Source organism: Lemur catta, chromosome 12 (genome assembly GCF_020740605.2).
Source record: "Lemur catta isolate mLemCat1 chromosome 12, mLemCat1.pri, whole genome shotgun sequence".
NCBI classification, from domain to species: Eukaryota; Metazoa; Chordata; class Mammalia; order Primates; family Lemuridae; genus Lemur; species Lemur catta.
This window is the reverse complement of record NC_059139.1, coordinates 79251409-79272210: the sequence shown is the minus strand read 5'-3', so window position 1 is coordinate 79272210 and position 20802 is coordinate 79251409. Positions and strand designations below refer to the sequence as shown.

The 20802-nt window shown below is 40.7% G+C and overlaps 1 protein-coding gene across 1 annotated transcript in view; it reads right to left on the bottom strand.

The window, feature by feature from the left end:
- KCNN2 (potassium calcium-activated channel subfamily N member 2) overlaps positions 1-7215 on the bottom strand; it is a 141052-nt gene extending 133837 nt beyond the window's left edge. Inside the window, exons 1-2 of the mRNA XM_045566025.1 lie at positions 6028-7215; positions 5319-5414 (exon numbers count right to left, since the gene is read on the bottom strand). Coding sequence (XP_045421981.1) covers positions 5319-5414; positions 6028-7212 — 1281 coding nt within the window. The 5' untranslated portion in view covers positions 7213-7215. The remainder of the gene's footprint in view (positions 1-5318; positions 5415-6027) is intronic.
- Between the last annotated feature and the right edge of the window lie 13587 nt (positions 7216-20802).

Genomic DNA, 20802 nt, shown 5'->3' with positions numbered 1-20802 from the left:
GAGGAATAACCCGTGAGGATGCTGGGAACATGAACTCTGAAGACCTTTCTGCAGGGCTAGTGGGTAACACCTTCCTAATTAAAATGCAAACTCCCTTTGATTGTGCAATCTTATTGCTGGAAGTTTACCATGTTTAACTACTCTAATTAGTAGATTAAAATAAATATACAGGGATGTTTATTTTCGTATTGCTTGTCATAGCAAAAACCTAGAAAGCTCCAAATTGCCTATCGGCTTTCAGCATAGGGCCGGTAAAGTAAACCACAGTACACCCCTAAAATATGATCCTATGCACCTGCTAAAAAAAGAATGAGCTAAGTCCCTATTGCTAATGAGGAAAAATCTCCAAGATATACTAAGGAATAAAAGCAAGGCATGTGTATATATAAACATATCTAAATATTCATTTTTGAAATTCTGCAGGATATATAAGAAACTTAAAAGTGGTTACCACTGAGAAACAGGACTGACAAAATATAGAATGTGACTTTCACTTTTTATTTGAAACTCTTCTATACTGTTTGAATTACTTTTACTATGTGTATTTGTTATTTTATTAATAATTATATACGGTATTTTCTGCATGGTCTCCAAGTATCTGCTTGCTCTCTGTAGGAGTGAGAAAGTGAGCCCTCTTTCCAAGCCTTCACATGGCAAACCAGGGAGCCTACTAAGTGGGTGAGGGACCACCCCTCCCTAAGTAGTCCAGGTATCTTCACTGGCTGCTAAGGCCCCATCCTTACTCCTCCCTCATTTATATGGTTTCAATGCACGAGTGAAGAGAAATTTTCATTTCTGTTCTTCCAGTTACAGAGCTATATAGTTCATCTCTAAAAAGCTAACAGAAGATGAGTAGAGTTATTACACTGGCAAAAGATACCGAAGAAAAATAAGAGTGTTTTCCTAATGCTGTTTCTTGTAGCAGTCATCCCTCAGCATCTTCGGGGATTGGTTCCAGCATCCCTGCAGATACCAAAATCCGCACATACTCCAGTCCCAGTCAGCCCTCCAGAACCCACATATACGAAAAGCCAGCCCTCTGTACCCGTGGGTTTCACATGCAGTGAATAATGTATTTCCAATGATGTCTGGTTGCCCATGCAGAACATGTAGATGTGGAGGGCCCACTGTATTTATCAAAAAAAATCCACGTATAAGTGAACCCATGCAATTAAAACCCAAGTTGTTCAAGGGTCAACCGTATATTACAAAAACAGAGAAGTGAAAATGTTTGCCAGTGGTACCTGCCATTCCTCCAAGTCCCACGAGAATGAGAAAAATCAGACATCAGTCAAAGGGACTGTCTTTACCAGCTTATAATCTGTTTGCCTATCTCAAAATCCCAAACAACTCTTCCAGCTAAAATTGCCTCCACAAGAAAAATAATATTAATAGTATGCTAAAGTTGAAAAGATGAAGTGAAATCTACAATGAAATTTTCTGATGTTGAATATCTCAAAGGGTATGTCAACTTTGTTTTGTACTTATGCCATCAGAGAAATATCTCTAATCGCACTGTGGGGGTGGAAGCAAAAAAAAAAAAAAAAAAAAAAAAGTCACCAAAAATTATGCTTCTGTTTTTCCTATAATTTGACCTTGAGACTTGAGCTGTGGAGGCTACTTATTTAGTATTGAGTGACCTTTCCAAACTGTATGAAAACAATCCCTGTAGTATTTTTCTTTTGCCAGAAGGTCACGATACACAGGCATTTATTAAAGTTGATTTGTTTATGTATGTATTCATTCATTTGTTCATTTATTTTTTGGCTTTACTGATAGATACAGAAAGCAAGTTCAATGTCTACCTGAAAAAGTCTAATATCTACTTAGCTGAAAATGTACTCCCACTAAATTTGATTTTATGTAAGTATCATGACCAAGAAAAAAGTCATTTCATTTTTGGTTGTGAGGTACAAAAGTAATCACTGAAATGAGCAAACTATAGCCTGGTGCATTGAGCTGTCTGTGGTACTGAAAAATGACACCAAAGCTGAAATTTACTGAGCTGGGTTTTTACAAAGTGTCCCCATCACACTATTTTAATTCAAGCACTTCCTACCATGACTCACCTGAACCATCTTATTTTGCCAGAGTGTATATAAACATTTTATAAAAGGTCACACTGACTTGCTTTCCAAGGTTCTCCATGAAAATGTCAGGGCCTCCCAAGCTTCGTAAAGCAATTCTGGCGGACAGAGAGCCAGAACATCAGCTATAAGGCTTTTCCTGAATGCAGTGAGAAATCATATCATGTACCAGAAACCCACATTAGCTAGCTGATACTATGCGATCATCGTACCAATATGCTAAAAAGGAAAAGAAAAACTGTCATTTTAGATTATATGCTACATCCAAGGACACGTCATTAATGGCAGTATAACCTTGCTTTTATTAATAGTTCCTTAACTCAAAGCTAATCAATATATTTGGAATGCTTTACAGTGAACTGAGAAGTACCCGTTAGCTTAAAACTTTTTGTAACAAAAAAATACACCTACGGCAGTGACAACAATAAGTAAAAAAGAGGAGGCACAATTCATCATTTTCCACACATATATATAAGCCTGTGCAGTTGGTGTCATCGAGTTTCAAAGTGAGGTGTTTTGACAGCACTGTTGACTCTATTATCTATTACTCTATTATCTATTAATTAGAACATTCCTACTTTTCTCTGGTTCTTGACTTAGCTCAGGGTCTTCACATGTATTTTGTCTTTTTCTTTCTTTCTTTCTTTTTTTTTTAATAAAAGCATCTCAAATGAGAATTTGGAGCTTCAGCTTGAGGGAGAAATCTCTCTAGATAAAACACTGAGTGTAAAAGCTGCATCCAAAATAACTAAATGATATTACTCAAACATCTATTTTGAAATTATCTTAACTGTAGTGGGTTTAACAGAAACCATATAATACATAAAATAAACCAAATATAAAAAATCTAACATTCTATCAAGCTGTTTATGTTGTCCAACAGTAAAGAAGTTCACTGTGCTTATTCCCTGAAGAGGGTTAATCCATGTCCTCATATTTCTCACCCATGTTATACATGCCCTAATTAACATACATATGCATTTACATAACAAAAATAGTCCTCAAAATTGGCCAATGAGTGGCAAGCTTTCAAGCATGAAATAATTTATGAAAATATGATTTCCTATATTTTATTAGTTCTGTGAGTTTCAACAGTTCTAATATGGTATCAATTTTTAAAGATACCTAATTAACATTTGGTAACTCCTCTTAGATTCCCATAAGTTATTTCAAAAAAATCTCCCAGTAATTCTTAAGAAGTCAATGTTTTCAAGACAGTTTGTTCTTGATGTCAATATCAGCAAATGTCCTCCTTCATGAATGCTGCTTTAGCTGTGTGATTTTCAGAAGGAACAGGCAAAAATGTTTCATAAAAACCAGCAAGGTCTCTCATTTCAGAATAGAATAAGTAAAACCACTCTGGCCTCCAAGCAAAACATTTTTTTTTAAGTTACTTGATTTTTAAAAATAGGTAAAAACATTTTGGAAAAATCTTCTAAGTTTAACCCCATTCATATATTGAACTCTTGGATTTAGAGGGAAATGTTTCGGGGCTTTTGCATGCAGCAGCAGAGCGCAGCAGGAAGCATTCTGGACTGGAGCCCAGGAGGGCAGGGTCTGTTCTCGTTGTGCATGATCTAGCTCTGTGGCCTGGCAAACTACTCATCTCTTCTGACTTCAGGTTCCTCATCTGCAAACTGAGTTAAAGGACCTATTTTGTTCCTTTCAGCTCTAATTGTCTACCCTTCAAGTCAGAATGAAAAAAGGATATCGCTTCTCGGTCTTTTGGCTAAGATTAAGTATAGAAAATGAAGAAAAGATAAACTCATAATGTTTAGGTTATATTTTAGTATCACTTTAAAACATTTGAAAGAACCTCAAAAGCCTCCATTACTAGTACTGAATTAAAGATAAATTTATGTAAATTATTAAAATGTAAAAAAATTCAAATGTTTGTCTTGTTTTAGCAGTGTTTTATTACTTATCTCTGAATACTCTCATGCTTTCTAATTCTCATTCTCTAACCTCATCCCTCCAAAAAGACATGCTTCAAAGTTTTACAAATATGAAAGCAAGATGAACTCATTTCTCCTTCCTCACTTGGGGTCACGTGAATCTTTATTTTGTATGGGCAATCGTTAAAATTGACTACTTCCATATTTAGTGTGTGTTTGCTAACTGCTAATTTAAAATTAATTTAACTTAAATTAATACTAAATTACTTAAATGGCAAGTCCTACATAATCTTTTAAACTGAACGGCAGTCTAAATTTGAGGCAGTCTACCGGAAGGCAGCCTAAATTTGAGGGTTTCATAGACCCACCAAATGTCTAACAACTACCCCTCAAAAAATAAAAATAAAAAAATACATATTAGGGTATATTCTAATCTGGAAAATCTCAGTGTCTCTGATTTTTGAAAATTAGATATTTTAATACGTAAATCTTAATATTCCTTTGACTATAGGCTAACAACTAACAAGATGACCCATAAATTTTATAAATAGTATTCTGATATGGTCAATAGTAGCCAAATCTAACAACAGGGCTCCTGACTGTATTCAAACAAAACCAACATTTTCCTAACAAAACACCTAGCTCACAAGGGCAGTGGCCTTAACTCTTAAATAACATTTTAAAAATAACAATGATTATAGCTAAGAATCTACTAAACTACTAGATATATAGAAAACGTATTCTAAACTTACATGATTGTAGCTAAGAATCTATTAAACTACTAGATATACAGAATTTGCTTTCTAAACTTACAACAGATGTTTTTAATGTTAAGGCATATAGGAAAGGTTGGAGGTTTTTTATCTTATTTATATAAATTAACTAGGAACTCATGAACCTAGTCTCTTCTCTGTGCTACATTATAGAAGATGATATAGACAGACACAATCTCCCATAATGACGCACCCACGAGGAAGAGGTGTTTCAAACAAACACACAAGTTTACCCTAGATTAAAGGTAGCATAATTAATTGGTCTTAAGGAAAACAAATGTTGTGTCTGATCCGGAAAAGATCTACCTGAAAAACAGAGGGGAAAATCTTAAGGGTTCAGCAGATACACCCCAGAGACTACTGCATGTTTATATGCTACACTGCCTTGTGCTGTTTTTAACTTCTTGAAAGAACAAGTCGGTTGCTAACATAAGAATACATCATGTGTCTTCTGTAACCTCAAGCAAGGACATGACGGCTTGGAAAAAGCCTCTGCTGCCTTGCCTTTGTCCAGGCTGTCTGCACGGCTTTGGGTCATTCATAAACAGCAGAACCTAAGTTACCTGTATTTCCCTGGCATGGTACACGATGATCAGACCGAGCAGGATGATCGTGGAGAGACTGATAAGGCATTTCAGAGCTAAGGAATACAGCGACGCCTGCAACACAGTCAGACAGAAGCACTTTTAAGAAAGAAGCACTTTTAACCACCTCCCAGACCACCCCCTCCCCAAGTGGACCTGAACTCTCAGGAGGACGCGGGGTGGGGGACAGCTGTCTTGGCTCCGTGATCTGTCAGACCACTCGGCCGCAAAGCGAAGCGAGAGGAGAGGAGAGCTGGGAAGACGGGTGGTTGGGTTGCCTGGTTGGCGCCACCGCGGACCAAAGCGCCGCCGCTTCTACCCCGCGAAACCAAAGAGAAAGTTACTCCTGAGTTGAAGCGCTGCGGGTTAAAAGGGGCCTCCTAAATACAAGCACCAGGGGGAAAATACAGGTGCTTTCCCTACCGACTGCTGTGACCACTTACTTAATATCCCCGACTGCGGTGGCCACTCTCACTACCTCAAGCACTTCGGCTGCGCGCGGGAAGGCTTCCTCTCCGGTTGCCCAGCTGGCCGGGAGAGCGCGTCCCAGCCGCGCCCGCTGCCCCGGCGGGCACCCCTGGTCGTCCCGGGAAGGCTGGGGACCCGCAAGCAAAGCATTCCCGCCAGTGCACATTCCAACCACCCGGTCCCGGACTCTGGTAGGGAGGGCAGGTGTTCAAGCCTGTACCTTGTCGTAGGCGCCCCACGACAGCTCGGTCTCGATGACCATGACCACGATGCCGAACATGCCGAAGATGAGCGCGTAGTCGCTGAGCCGCTTGCGCTTTTCGAACAAGGCGCGCCGGTGGCCCAGCTTGTAGCCGATGTTCTGGTTCTTCTTTTTGCTGGACTTGGTACCACTGCTGCTGCCGTGCCCGCTGCCGCCGCCGCCGCCGCCGGCTCCGTAGAGCGCCAGGTTGTTGGAGTTGTTGTGCTCGGGCTTAGACACCACGATCTCGGGGGCCGAGGACGAGGCGGCGGCGGCGGCTGCAGACGGGGAGGACGCGCCGCCACCTCCTCCGACGGACGCGGGCGGCTGCAGGGGCTGCGCCTCTGAGTCCATCTCGTGCAGGTTCCGGCGGGACGCGCTCAAGTTGCTGAGCGGCCGCATGACGCCCCCGTTGTACCTGCAGCTGCTCATGGCTATTTCGGTGAAGGGGTTGCTCTCGCGGCGCGCCTGGGGCTGGTGGTGCTGGTGGTGCGCCGGGTGCGGAGGGTGGTGGTGGTGCGAGAGCGGGGGCCCGGAGCCCAGGCTGCCGAGGCTGCCCGTGGGGCTGGCGGCGGGCTGCAGGCTGTGGCACTGGTGGTACTGGGAGGCGGACGCGGGCTGCTGCGCGTACTGCTGCCGGAGCGCACTGGCATGGCTGGACGGCGTCAGCTCGCTCACATTGAGCTGGCTGCCTCGGCGCGAGGAGCAGCAGCAGCAGCACGACGAGCCCGACAGCGGCGACGAGGTGCGGGTCCGGAAGGCGCCGCCGGGCGAGGAGGTGCGGAGCAGCAGGGACAGGTTATCCCCCGCCCCCGCCCCCGCCGCCGGGGCACCGGAGGAGGCGCAGCTGTTGCACCGGAGGCATGGGCTGCTGCCGCCGCTGCCCGGTTGCTGGTGCGCGAGGTGCGGGTGGTGGTGAGCGTGCGGGAGGGGCGCGAAGGGCGGGCACGGCTTGTCCTGGCTCTGCTGCTGCTGCTGGCAATGCAGGTGTGAGGAGCGTGGCGGCGGCGGCGGCTGCTCTGGGAAGAAGCCGCGCTGGAACTGCAATGGGGTTTCCATGTCAGGGCTGTTAAAGCTGCAGGGAGACCAGGCGGTGGTGCACCCTGCGCAATGCGTTATGGTCGGGAGCGGGGACTCCTGCTGCTGGTGCGAGGAAGGGCCCATGCCGGCTCCGGTAGAATCCAGGCGGCGAGTCCGATTGGTTGGGCGCACCAAAACAATGGGCATGACATCACCTGCGGGGACCGAGACTGAGTTTGCGGCGCGCGCGGCTTAGGGGAGCGTGTGTGAGAGACGGAGATGGGGAGGGGAATCTGCAGGATAGAATCCCCGGGGGGCGCAGGACTGGCCAGGGCTAGGGCACTCGAGGACGGAGGTTCCACCTGCTGATTAGGAGCGCCCCTGAGCCCTGCTGGGGATGCAAAGACCCCGTGCAGTGCAGCCAGGCTGCAGGGGGAGGAGAAAAGAGAAGGGCGCCCCTCCCTCCCGTGCTGCTGCCCCTTGACTTGTGCCGGACGCGCTGCCCGGATCACCTGCGCCAGGCACTGCAGCACGTCGGGCCACCCGTGCCACGGGGCAGACGCAGGGACAATGCAGACCCGGACCACTGCCCCGCCTGCACGCCTCCTAGGGCTGCAAAACAGCAGCCCCCGCGCCCCACGCCCGTTTCTCCCTGATCGTCCTGCTGAGAGTGGGCTGCGGGCTGCCCGCCAAGTAACTGCGGGGGCAATGGCTTTGGGGAGAAAAAAAGTTTGGCGCCTGGCTACGCTAGTGCAGCAGTGTCTGGGGAGAACTGCGGGGCCTAAGCCCCGCTTTGGCCGCCGCGGGATCTCAGCCATCCCCGCGCCCCCATTTTTCCCTGCCGCCCGGCTCGGGAGTCGGGATTGGGTGCGTTGCGCTTTCGCCCGAGCACGCTGCGGCGCCGATAGGGTTAACCGCCTCGGCACTCGGGCCGGGGGAGGGCGGAGGTGGGTGGGGGCGGGGCTGGAGGAGGGGATCCCCGCCGACCGCAGGGAGAGCCGGCGCGGGCTTCCCGGGTCCCCCTGGCGGGGGCGGAGGGCTTTCCCGGCTGCCGCCCGCTCACAGTTGCGCCTGCTGCGGAACATGAGGGGCTGGCGCCCCGGCCCCGGGTCCCGGGCGCCCGCGCTCAGGTCCTCCGGCAGCCCGAGCGGGAAGTCGGCGGCTTCTCCGGCGCCCGGGTGGCGGCTCGCTCAAAGGTCTGGGGACCGCTCAGCCTCCACCCGCCTCCAGCTCCTCTTCTGCTCGTCTTCCTCCTCCTCACCTGGAGCACAGACACAAAGCAAAGACCGGTCACAAATGTGCAAATACCGAGCATCCTCTTTGCCAAGCCCTAACTGCGGCGGCGGGTGGGACTCGGGCTGGGCACGGGCTGATTCACATCGGTAGTTACAGCCAGCCTGGGAAATTATTAATAATGACGACTCGGGGTGAATAATCGCTCCTCAGGGACAGTGCTGGAGTTTTGTTGGAGTTAGGTATAATAATAATTTATTTTCTCTCTAACAAACGAATAAAAATTGCATTTCGTGTCTCAGAGATTTCCCGTGCTGTGTTCTCCTGTTAGGCGATATACAAACACAAGGCGGTAGGGGATGCTTTTGAAGGTTCTTTGTTACTGCTCCATCTTAAGTCTTTACATTTGCATTTCTTTGTGAATGGAAATTCCCCTGGCCCCCCAAAGAATAGGAAAGAAATTGGCCAGCTGAATATTTATTTCCATTTTAGATTGTGATTTTTAGAGCATGATTTTTATAATAGTGATTATAATGAATTAGATAGACCAAGAAATTAGAGTGAAAGCGGATCCTCTTCATTAGGTAATTGGAATTCTCTGCTGGATCCAATTGCTTGATATTCTACTCGGCAGCTGCCCTAAAGTTGCTTACCTGGTATCTGCTTGTAAGCGGGTGTGCGTGCCCTTGTGTGTGTTTTCAATGCCATGGGGTGAATAATTCATTTTAGCATATTCTTTGGACATGCGTTAATTTTAATTTTTTGTACGTGCAGGTAAGCAGATGCAGCAGAAAAAAGGGAAGAGTTGTTTTTAGTCCCACAGTCCTGGACTTGAGAATGAATACTGTCAGTCAGGACTTGCATTTCTTTATGGTCTTGTTATAGAATTTTTGTGGCTAATAATCAGACAGTATTTTATTTTTACAATCTATTATGATTTTTGTTTTGTATCTCCAAAATGACCATTCAATAAAACGTTTAGAATCATGAAGTTCACTGAATCTTTGGGGCAATCCTAATATATAATTGGAATTTAAAATAAAAGCTTTCCAATTAAAAGTTGTTCACCTTCTGCTCTGAAAAAACATTCAACCCAAGCACAAAATCTGTCGGATATTTATTAGTACCCTTTTCAACAAATTATATAACCTTCCAGTTGCTCTATATAGTTAATTGAGTGAAAATATTTGATTTATCCTTACAAACCTAGATACTTCAAAGGAGTGTTATGGTAAATTAATAAATATTTTCATTAGCTGTCTGTAAATTTAGATGAACATTTACATAAACCTCACCCCCAAATATCACAATAGTTGTTATTAGCATTAAATTAGATATAAGGTTCAAGAGTTAATAAAATATCATAAGACAAATAATGGCTGCATCCCTTGTGTCAAACTGACTTTCTCAAATACTAAATCAAGGCTTCAAATGGAACTTCCAAAAGCAAAATAATAGGGAAAAAAATATTGTACCTCTTGCCATGTATATCTCTATGCTTAATCTGGGATTAGTTGCAGTACCACTAATCAGGTAGAAACAAGCAGTGCTTACTGAGATTCATGGCAGTGCTGCATGAAGTTCTCACTTCTTTCAAAGGGGGTACGGGGGAGGATGAAATGCACAAATTACAGGAGAAAATGGAAAATTGGTTCACAACAGGATGGACTGTCAGAACACCAAAACTCAGACTAACAATATTTCAGCTTAGCCAATATTTTGAAAAACCTCATAAAATAATTCAATCGTGAAAATCACTGTGATTGGACGGAGAAGAGTCAAGTCAATCAGACATTTATCACCTTTCTGTTAAGCAATCGACTGATTACACACACTAAAAAAACCACTTTGCTAACAAATATACTCTGAGAGTGTGATAATCCTCTATTACCATGATCATGAAAAAAAAAAACCCAAGATAAAAACTCAACAACTTTGTGTTTCATTTTTAGCCTGAACCATCCATAATTTTATTGTCGGGGCATCTTACACTATTAGGTTGTGACAGGCACACTTAAGAAGTTCTTATTTTCATCATTCCTCTTTTTGCATAAAATAAATGTTAAGCTTATATGTAGACTTTTAAAATATGTATACCATATTTTTTCTTTATATAATTTTGTAGAGATACATGTAACATTGAAGTTAGAGTAACAAAGGCAATATTCTTCTACATGGATAGTGCTTTGCACAGACTAGACACCCACTTATATTTGTGAGATTGAAGGGGGAAGGAGAGAGGAAGGAAATGAAGAAAGGGGGGAAAAAGACACAAATTAAGGGCCAGTGACTTACAGTGATAAGCTTTCAGAAAATTACGTTTGCTTCTCTTTCTTCTATTAAAGCATTTAAGTGCTGGAATTTCCCTAGATTAACACCAGAGGTCATACTCATCCATAAAACACATTTCAAATCTAATCAATTAAATCCCTTTATTTCCACCATGATTTTTTTAATACAAATTACCTATTTTTTCTTATGGCCGACAACAATTGCTATCCCATATTTGTTGTATTCAACCCTGTGAGTACACATACACAACACACCACACAACAACACACATTTTCCTACAAGAATGGTTTTCACAGACTGCAGGCTTGGGAAAAAACTTCAGGTTGTTTGCACTCCAATCCCTTAAAAATAAGGGATTTATATTTATATATCAGATTTACATTATTCCATTGTTTATAATTCTCTTTTCTATAGGAATTCTTTGCGCTAGCTCTCTATGTTGTACCTTAAACAGCAGGACTCTCTTTAATTTGGGTGTTTTTGATCTATTTCCAAGGGCACTCAGAGCAGGGGTCCATGGCAGCTGTTTCCCATATTCAGTGGCCTGAAGGAAAACTTTGACCTACAAAGTAAACATTTTTCTGAGATTTATTCTTTTCTTTGCCCAGATGAGTCAGCTGCAGCATTTGGTGGTGCCAACCACAGAGGCTGTGATGAGACCCAGCCTCTCTGAACTTATTTTTCTTAGTGATAAATGCAGTGGAGAATCAGGATAGTATCAATTGTTTTCTTAGCACAACAACAATTCCATGTTTCCTGAAACGTAACAATTAAAAAGCCTTAAAACACCATTATTTTTAAATCTCACATTGTGCTAACTTGGTAAGGAATATACTACATTCGAAGAAAACATTAAATTATATGTATTCTTTATACTTCTGCATTATGATTATAAAGTATCAAGACATGAACGAGCCTATTGATAGTCTCATTAGCTTTTAGCAACATCTCTATCTTTTAGGGGCTAATTATCATGTTGGGGCCTATCTATTAACTTCATTAACTTTTTAAATTTTTCCTACTCTTATCCTTGTCTCCTACCATTTCTCAGCTAATTAGATATCTATAAAATTGTCACCAATGCCTGCAAAAAAAAAAAATCAAACTCACACAGATTTTGCTAGTTTGCCAGTAGAATTGAACTTCTGTTACTTAATTATTAATAAATAGATGAACAGGTTGAAGTTGGTGTGTGTGGTAAGTCTTTTTAAAATAGTTTGTGGATTTCATGAACAAATACCCTGTGGTAACAAGAAATACACACCAAAATCGAGAAAGTCATAAAATTTAGGGAACAGCATATTCTAGTTTATAAAGCAGTTTCTCATATGTTATTTTATTTTCATCTCACAACAACCCATATGGAAGGCAGGGAACGTTTTATCATCATCTTTGTTTTCCAGGTAAAGGTAACACTTGAGATGCAGTGCCTGTCCCACCCAAGGTGACATAGCCAGTGAGGAGCAAGGAGAAGCCAGACTTCAGACACAAGCGTCCATGTCTGTCTGTGAGTCTGTTTTACACTCTGCTAGCTTTTTCCACAGCGGAATATAGGAACAGACAGGAGTAGCCTGTCATTACCAGACACTGCTTGTGAATGGCCTCACAGACATTTCCCCACTGGCTACTTTGGTCTCTGTGATCCTTAACTATTGTCCTCTTGTTGACTTCATTTGATCAACAGAATGACTTGTGAGGATCTAATACAAGGGTGGATGAAATAGCAGTTTTGTATGCCTGCAGGTCCAAGGTACCTAATTAAAAAGTATATTAAAAAAAAAAAACCCAAAACCCAGATCCTGATGTATTCAGACACACTTTTCTAATCTACTTTGCTGCCAGTCTGAGCATTCTTAATTTTTGGCAATATCCATAATAAAAGCTGAAGGTCAAGGGTAAGTACTAATTGGCACTAGAAAAAGCCTTTCTGTCTTGTTATACAAGAAGGGTAAAAGAGCAGGCTCAGACTCTTTGTCTTGCAACTCCAAGGAATTTGTCTGCAGCCCTATATGTATCCAGCCTGGTTCTTTGGTTCTCCCTGCTCTGGCAGAGTTGTCCTCTTACTGCTTCTCCCTCTGTGCCAAAGAGTGAGAGAACCAGAGAAAGGAGACCAGGCTGCATGCCATAAGGAGAGAAAAACCAGTGTGTTTCACAGCTAGGGTAAAGAGTTAGCAAAAGTGGGACCAAAAATAATAAAAACCAGCCCTAAATACTGAGGTGGGTGAGCCCGAAAATTCTCTGGTTGCTCAGTGATAAAACATAAGGTAGCTACAGAAGTTCTTAAAGGTTTATTTTCCCTCTGAAATCGAAAGTATTTTCCCATCATTATTTTTTTCTCCCAGATGGTGTTAGGGCACAAGATATATTCGCTCTTTTTTCTCTTTTCCTGATCACATCCCTATAAATTGTATTTCCATGTGTTATTCATCAACCCTCTATGTTTCTATGTTTTCCTTATTCTCATCTACCTCCTGCCAAACAGGGTCAGAATATCTACAACACTTTGTCTAACTTTATATTATTATATCTCTTTCTGGGACATTTATAAATCCTTATCCCCAAATAATTGTCTTAGCACATGGAGAGACTTGGTGCTCATACCAAGGGAAAGAATCACAATTTGCTAAGTTAAATTAAACATAACAATGTCACCAGCTATAAAATATGCTAAATGTAAATAAATTGTCAGAGTTTGCATATTCATATTTATCTTTATTAAGCCAAGTTTTTCTTAAAAGTGATTTTTATTCGGTGTTACTGCTGTTTTGTTTTGTGGCTATAATCCATTAGCACTTTTGTTCTACTGTTTTAATTATTAATGTACACTAATTGTTTATGTCATAGAAAATAATATACATTATGCAACATATCAGGAAAAAACACCCACAACATATACATACTGGATAAATATAATAACAGAACTCACTAACAGAATGTTTTGCCCTCACTACTTAGGATGAGTCCTTCTCAACAATATTTTAATTAGTTGAAACTATTGGATACTTTCACAAGTTAATTCTCTTAATAAGGAATATTTCTTGGCTCATATAAGTGAAAATATAATTAGAGAAGACTTAAATGCTATTTTATTCAGATGTTAAGATATCATCAGTGTGCTAGCTACTTTCCTCAGATATTTTCTTGTCGTTGTCCTCCTTCATATACATTGGCTGAATCCTCAGGTTAACTTACCCCCTCATAGCAAAAATAGCTGAGGCAGTTTAAGGCCTCATATCTCTACCCATATCATTCAGAGGAAAGCAGATCATCCTCTGCCCCAACATTCCAAATGATTCTCTTACACATCTGATTGAACCAGCTTAATTCACATGCCCAGCCCTGAACCATACTCAAAGAATAAAGAGCAATATGATGGGAATGATTCATCAAACAGAAAATGTTGATAAATAGAAATCATTAACAAGAACCAAATTGAAATTGGAGTTGAGAGTACAATAACCACGTGAAAAATTCACTAAAGGGGCTCAATGATGGATTCAAGCTGGCAGAAGATGAATCAATGAACTGAAAGATACACGGAGGAAGATTATGTAATCTGAAGAACAGAGATAAGAAAGAATAAAGAAAAACCCCAGCACCTCAGAGAAATGTGGGGCACCATTATGTGCACCAATATATATTAAATGGAAAACCAAAAAAGGAAAGCAAGAAAACAGCAGAAAAATATTGATTCAATGATATAATGGCTGAAAACTTTGCAAACTTGATGAAAAACATTAGTCTGCATATCTAAGAAGTTCAACAAACTCTAAATAGTATAAACATAAAGCAATCCATACCCAGACACATCATGATCTAAAAGTTGAAAGTCAAAGAAGAGAGAGAAAATCTTGGAATTGGTAAAGAAAAATAATATGTCAAATGCAAGGAAACCACAGTAAGTTCAATAGCTGACTTCTGATTATAAAAAATGATGACTGGAAGGCAGGATGATATATTCAAAGCACTGAAAGAAAAAAAAAAAAACAATCTGGCAACTAAGAATGTTATATCTAGTAACAGTAATAAACATGAAGACAAAATAAAGATATTCCCAGAGAAATAAAAATTGAGAGAATTTGTTGCTAATAGACCTGCCTTTCAAGAAGTTCTAAATAAACTTTCAGGCTGAAAGCAATTAACATCAGATAGCAATTGGAAGCCAAATGAAAAACAAAATGTGCCAGTAAAGGTAACTATGTGGGTAATTATTTAAAAAAATATATAATTTCATAAATTTTCTCTTAACTGATTTTAAAAAGAAATATCATAAAATGATGTATATACAATTATAGGATGTGGTAAAATTTGAACCCTCATACACTGCTTGTGGGAATGTAAAATGGTACACGTGCTTTAGAAAACAGTTTGGCAGTTCCTCAAAGAGAAACAAAAATATACACACATACAAAAACCTGTACATGAATGCTCATTGCAGTATTATTCATAATAGACAAAAAGTAGAAACAATTCAAATGTACATCAACTGATGAATGTATATATAAAATGTGGTACAGGTTGAGTTTTCCTTAACCAAGATGCTTGGGACCAGAAGTGTTTCTGATTGCTAAATTTTTTGGACTTTGGAATATTTGCATATATATAATGAGATATCTTAGGAATGAGACCCAAGTGTAAACACAAATTTCATTTATGTTTCATATACACTATATATACATAGCCTGAAGGTAATTTTATGCAATATTTTTAAGTTTGTGCATGAAACAAAGTTTGTGTACATTGAACCATCAAAAAACAAAGGTGTCAGGTATGGAATTTTCTACTTGTAGTGTCATGTCAGTGCTCAAAATCTTTTGAATTTTTGATTTCATATTTTCAAATTAGGGATACTCAACCTACATATCCCTACAATAGAATATTATTCATCAGTAAAAACAAGTGAAGTACCAATACATGATACAATATGAATGAACCTTGAAAACATGTGAAGGAAAGCCAGTCACAAAAGACCAAATATGATATGATTCCATCTGTAACAAATGTCTACAATGGGCAAAGCTATCAACAATAAATTACATTAGTAGTTATCTTGGGTTGTGGGGGGAAGGGAGGCAGCAAATCAGAGTCACTGTTAATAGGTACAGTGTTTCTTTTTGGTGTAATAAAAATATTTTAAAATTGGTGTTGTGATGATTACACAACTCTCTGAATATACCAAAAACTATTGATTTTTATACTTTCAATGGGTAGATTGTATGGTATGTAAATTAAATCTAAAGAAAGTTGTTAAAAACTGATAGGAGACATCCCCAAATAAAACTGAATGCTAGGCCGGGCGCCGTGATCACGCCTGTAATCCTAGCACTCTGGGAGGCCGAGGTGGGTGGATCGCTCGAGGTCAGGAGTTCGAGACCAGCCTGAGCAAGAGCGAGACCTCGTCTCTACTAAAAATAGAAAGAAATTATCTGGCCAACTAAAATATATATAGAAAAAAATTAGCCAGGCATGGTGGTGCATGCCTGTAGTCCCAGCTACTAGGGAGGTTGAGGCAGTAGGATCCCTTAAGCCCAGGAGTTTGAGGTTGCTGTGAGCTAGGCTGACGCCACGGCACTCACTCTAGCCTGGGCAACAGAGTGAGACTCTGTCTCAAAAAAAAAAAAAACAAAAAACAACAACTGAATGCTAAAATGAAAGTATCAGTTTAAAATGAATATTGCTGCCTTTGATCTATAAAAGTTTTCCTAGGTGACATAAGTTACTATCATTTATGCATTTTAAAGTATTTGTGGATCCAAGATTTTTTCTTGTGAGACTCTATCCAAATAGTTTGTAAATCCAAATAGTATCATGGTTCAATGAATGTCCTATGAACAATTTTAGTATATGAATGAGCAGTGACGTTCTGTTTTAATTATGGAATGTGGATTTCTCTTAATGACATATAAGTAGTAGATCAAAAATTTAATATATTTTGTACTGAATTCTACAGTTAAAAATCACTGTCATCAAATGATCCTAACATACAATGTGAAGGAAGTGGGACTAAATCATTCTCTGAAGATGCCTGGTACTGGTTACTTGTGGCCATTAATTAATTTTCTCTGTAACCTTTTAGCTCTCCTATCACCCTTTGGTATCTCAGACATACAGGTAGATCATCATGACACTGAGCCCTTTTTAGAGATTATCAGTGGCAATTTTGGAAATATATGCTGTCAGACTTGGGGGCTCACAGCAAAAGAGCACTCCACACCCAGCCTGCCATGTTTGGTCTGGCTGTTTGAAGCACATGTCTTAAAAGACTCAGCAGTCAAGAAGACATACACGGAAGGCACTGTGTAGTTGGCAGGGGTGTCGTTTGATATCAACAGGTGGCTGTAGCACTAGAAGCAGACTCACTTGAGTTCTTACTTCAAAAGAGAGACCAAGGGAGTGAGAGGTTGTCTTAGGAAAGTTGACCCAATAGCTCAACACTGTCTCAGGGATGGTTGTCTACGGGAACTTAAAGGTGGGTCCAGCCTTGGAGTAGTGCATAGTTCCTGGCCATTTCCCATATTACACAAAGAGTTAATTTACTCATTTGGTTTTTCTTTTTGTTTGTGCTTTTAGCCAAGGTAAAGGTTGTATTTTTATTTAAATGTGTAAAACACTTCAAAGAAAAAAAATTTAGTGGTTACATAGACAACAGAAAAATATGTAGAAAACAGAACACTTTGATCCTGAAGATAAATTATATGAAGTGTACCAACCACTGAAATAAGATCAAAAAAGTTTCTCTAGCTTGTTAAACATAGTTCCAAGATGAAGAATTCTTATATTTCCTTCTCTAGGTGTTAGTATTTTGATTATCCCAAGATCAGGACTTTGAAGAACACAGAAAGCAGGTAGTCCTCAAAATGGGCTTTACCCACAAATGGAAGAATCTACATAATTGATGGAGTGTGACTCCAGTATTGATGTGTCCTAATACTGGGGACGTTAACTTTGGTTAGGATGGTGTCTTCCAGGTCCCTCTGCTGTAAAGTCATTATTTTTCCCTATGGAGTTAATAAGTACCTTATAAAATTCTTTGAGACTATTGAAATATTCCATTCCTCATCATAATTTCACCTGGTAATTTTAGCATTCATCAAGGATTCTTACCTGTAACCATTACTGTGGTGTTTATCTAATGATGCTTCTCTCCCCTGGTCATTTCTTCTACATTTATTAACTGAATTATACCTCAAGGAAGAGCTATCCCTACTTCCCTATATATTTATTTATTCAATTATATATTTTAATGGTATGAACTAAAGTATACTTTTAATGGGATTTTATTCTATGGTTGATAATCCCTTATCATTATTTATTTTGTTCTCAGATTACTCCAGCTTTGCTCTCTGGCATCACAAGATGTTCAAGGCTCAACTTGGTATTTTCTCTGGCCCAGCCCTGGAGTCAACTATTTCTCCAGGTATTGCTGGTTCCTTTTTATTAGAGAATGGATTTAGAAACCAAGATATGGGTACAAGGTTAACTCATGGGTACTGTCATTGTCTATAGGCCCTCACCTATCAGAGATGCAAACATATGCATGTATATTAACCCACACAAACACATACAGGTATACTTAATATCTATGTCTATCTGTACATATGTTAAAAATGAATTCATATTAATACAGCCAATTCTAATCCAGCACTGCAGAGTTTAGTCTAGCTTTATTCTTTTCCTTATTTGTCACTCTTTTCTATAACAGTAAAAAATCTAGCCCTCATAACTCACAATATATTTATATATTTGCTCAATTTTATTTACATATAGTGGCAGAATAGCTAATCCATTCCTAAATAGAAAATAAATTTACTCACTAGAGTATGATGTTTGTGTACCGTTCTGTTTCCTTAACATTTTGTACATATCAATGTCACAATTAATGTTTTCCAAAGTTACTTAGGACAGTTCTTTTTTTTCTCCCCACAACCCTTTCATGCGCTTCTTATCTGTAATATAGTTAGTTTAATTTGTTGCTGTTTGTATTCTATTTTCATTCCCCCTACATTCTGGTTGATTAATTAGTATTTATTTGTCTTTTGGGGTTTGTGAAATATTACAATGATTCTAAGAGTCAGTTATGCAAAAAGTTATACTCAGAGGAACCTGGATTCAACAGGTCCCTACTCCCTGTTTCCATTCTGTTATTCTTTCTGCCTTGTTGCCACCCGCCCCAGGAGGTAACCAATGTCTTTAATCTCTGGTTTCTTTCTTGCATTTCTTTTGCAGGAGGAAGTTGACACATGTATATTTTCTTTCACAAAGGTAGATGCTATATACTTTGCTTTTTTCACTTAACAACATATTTTGGAAATGTCTCCATATGAATCCATGGAGATCTTTCTCCCCCTTCTTAATAGCTACACAGTACTTCATTGTGTGGATGTTCCATTGTTTATTTACTCTTCTATTTTGGGGCATCTAAATTGTTTCCAATGTTTTGCAGTACAAAAAAATGATGGAATGAATAACTTTGTACATATGAGTTTTCATACTGGTGAAGGTGTATCTTCAGGGTGGAATCCTAGGAGTGGGATTTCTGGGTCAAAATGTAAGTGTGTATGTATTGCCTCTTGATTAGTTCTGCCTAAATAAGTAGTACCTGGTCTAATAGATTATCTTAGCTTTCCTTTCTCAATTCACCAAGTCTCCTTAAATGGCCTGTATTTTTCTGTGGCAATTTATAATCTGTGTTCCTTCATTCCTTCAAGGAATCTGGCCTTGGCCAAAGAGAGGTCTGGCCTTTGTTCTCGGTTCCTGGGAGGTAAACTCTAAACCTTCAGAATCTCCCAAGTGGTAGAAGTGTCTTTGTTATTCCTGATGAACTCCTCAGACCATACTGACAATTGAGGCTAAAGAGGTGACTTGTGGTCAGCTCTTTGGGTAACATATTAGCTAACCTCTGGGGAGGGAGCAGCTGGAGACTGAGTTTAACCACATAGGCAAGGAGTCAATCAATCATATCTATGTAATGAAGCCGCAGTACAACTCTGGATGCCATAGCTAAGATAAGCTTCCCAGGTGGGTAATACTTCATGCATATTGTCACACATTGATGCTGGAACAGGCAACACATTCTGAAGACATGGAAGCTTTGCATTTGTAGCCCTCCAAGACCTTGCCCTATGTTTGTCCTTCCCATCTGTGAGTATGCCTTTCTGTGAGCATACAGCTTTCAATGAGTTATGTAAGCCTTCCTAGAAAATTATCAAACCTGAGGGTGGTTTTAGAAAATCCTCAAACTTGTAGTAGTTGTCAGAAGTGAGGGCAGGCTTGGTGACTGGGCCCCTTACTTTGTAGTTCCCCTAACTCCTTGACATTGGTGTCATAAGTCTGGGCCTGCCTGGCAGTCTGGAGGACCATGCCCCCAACCTCACAGTTTGGCTAACGCTCAGCACTTGCACAGGCTAAACTATTGAAATCTCAGAACAACAGACAGAGAACTGGAAGGCAATGTTAGTTTTAGTTCTAGTGGATGGCTGAGGAATTAGATGTAAACTAGAATCCTCTACTGAAGAGTGAGGAGAAAGATGCTCTGTTCTAGATGTCTCCAGGCATAGTCAAGGAGAAAATCTCCCTATGACCACACGAATAGGAGAAACTCGGACTCGCAGGCAGTGCTGCCCTAGGCAAGAGACACTGGAGGGATGAGACAGCCTCTTAAAGCACTTCATACAAAAAGCAGGCGGGAATAGATATTTTCCACACCACAGGGATTCATGGATGTCTGCAGATTGTGCCACTCCTGCTTCTGACATGCCCCCCACCCCAACATCCTTGCCCCGAAGGAGCCATGGTATTCAAGCCTTTGTCTTAGGTTCACCTGGAGAGAGGAGCATTCTCCCTGCCACTCTGACCTTCATTCCTTTGCCCGTCTCTCCTTCCTACATCCACCCCCTAGTAAAGCAGACCACAAAACCCTACACTTACTCTTTTCTATGAAAAACTCAAGGGTCATCCATGCACCTGAAATTCCCTCCAAATCCTACTGTTAGGGACAGAAAAACAAGAGGTAATGGAATGAAAAACAAGAAGGAGGAAACACTTAAGGAAAAACAATAAGAAGTAAATAGTTACATAAAAATAAGCAGGGAAACAGTTATTTCAGTCTTAAAGAATGGGGTAATTAGACCATGGAACAGGGATCACCAATCAGAAAATAGAAAAACACCATAAATGGTGACTTTCCCCGTCACAAGTATAGGAGAAAGG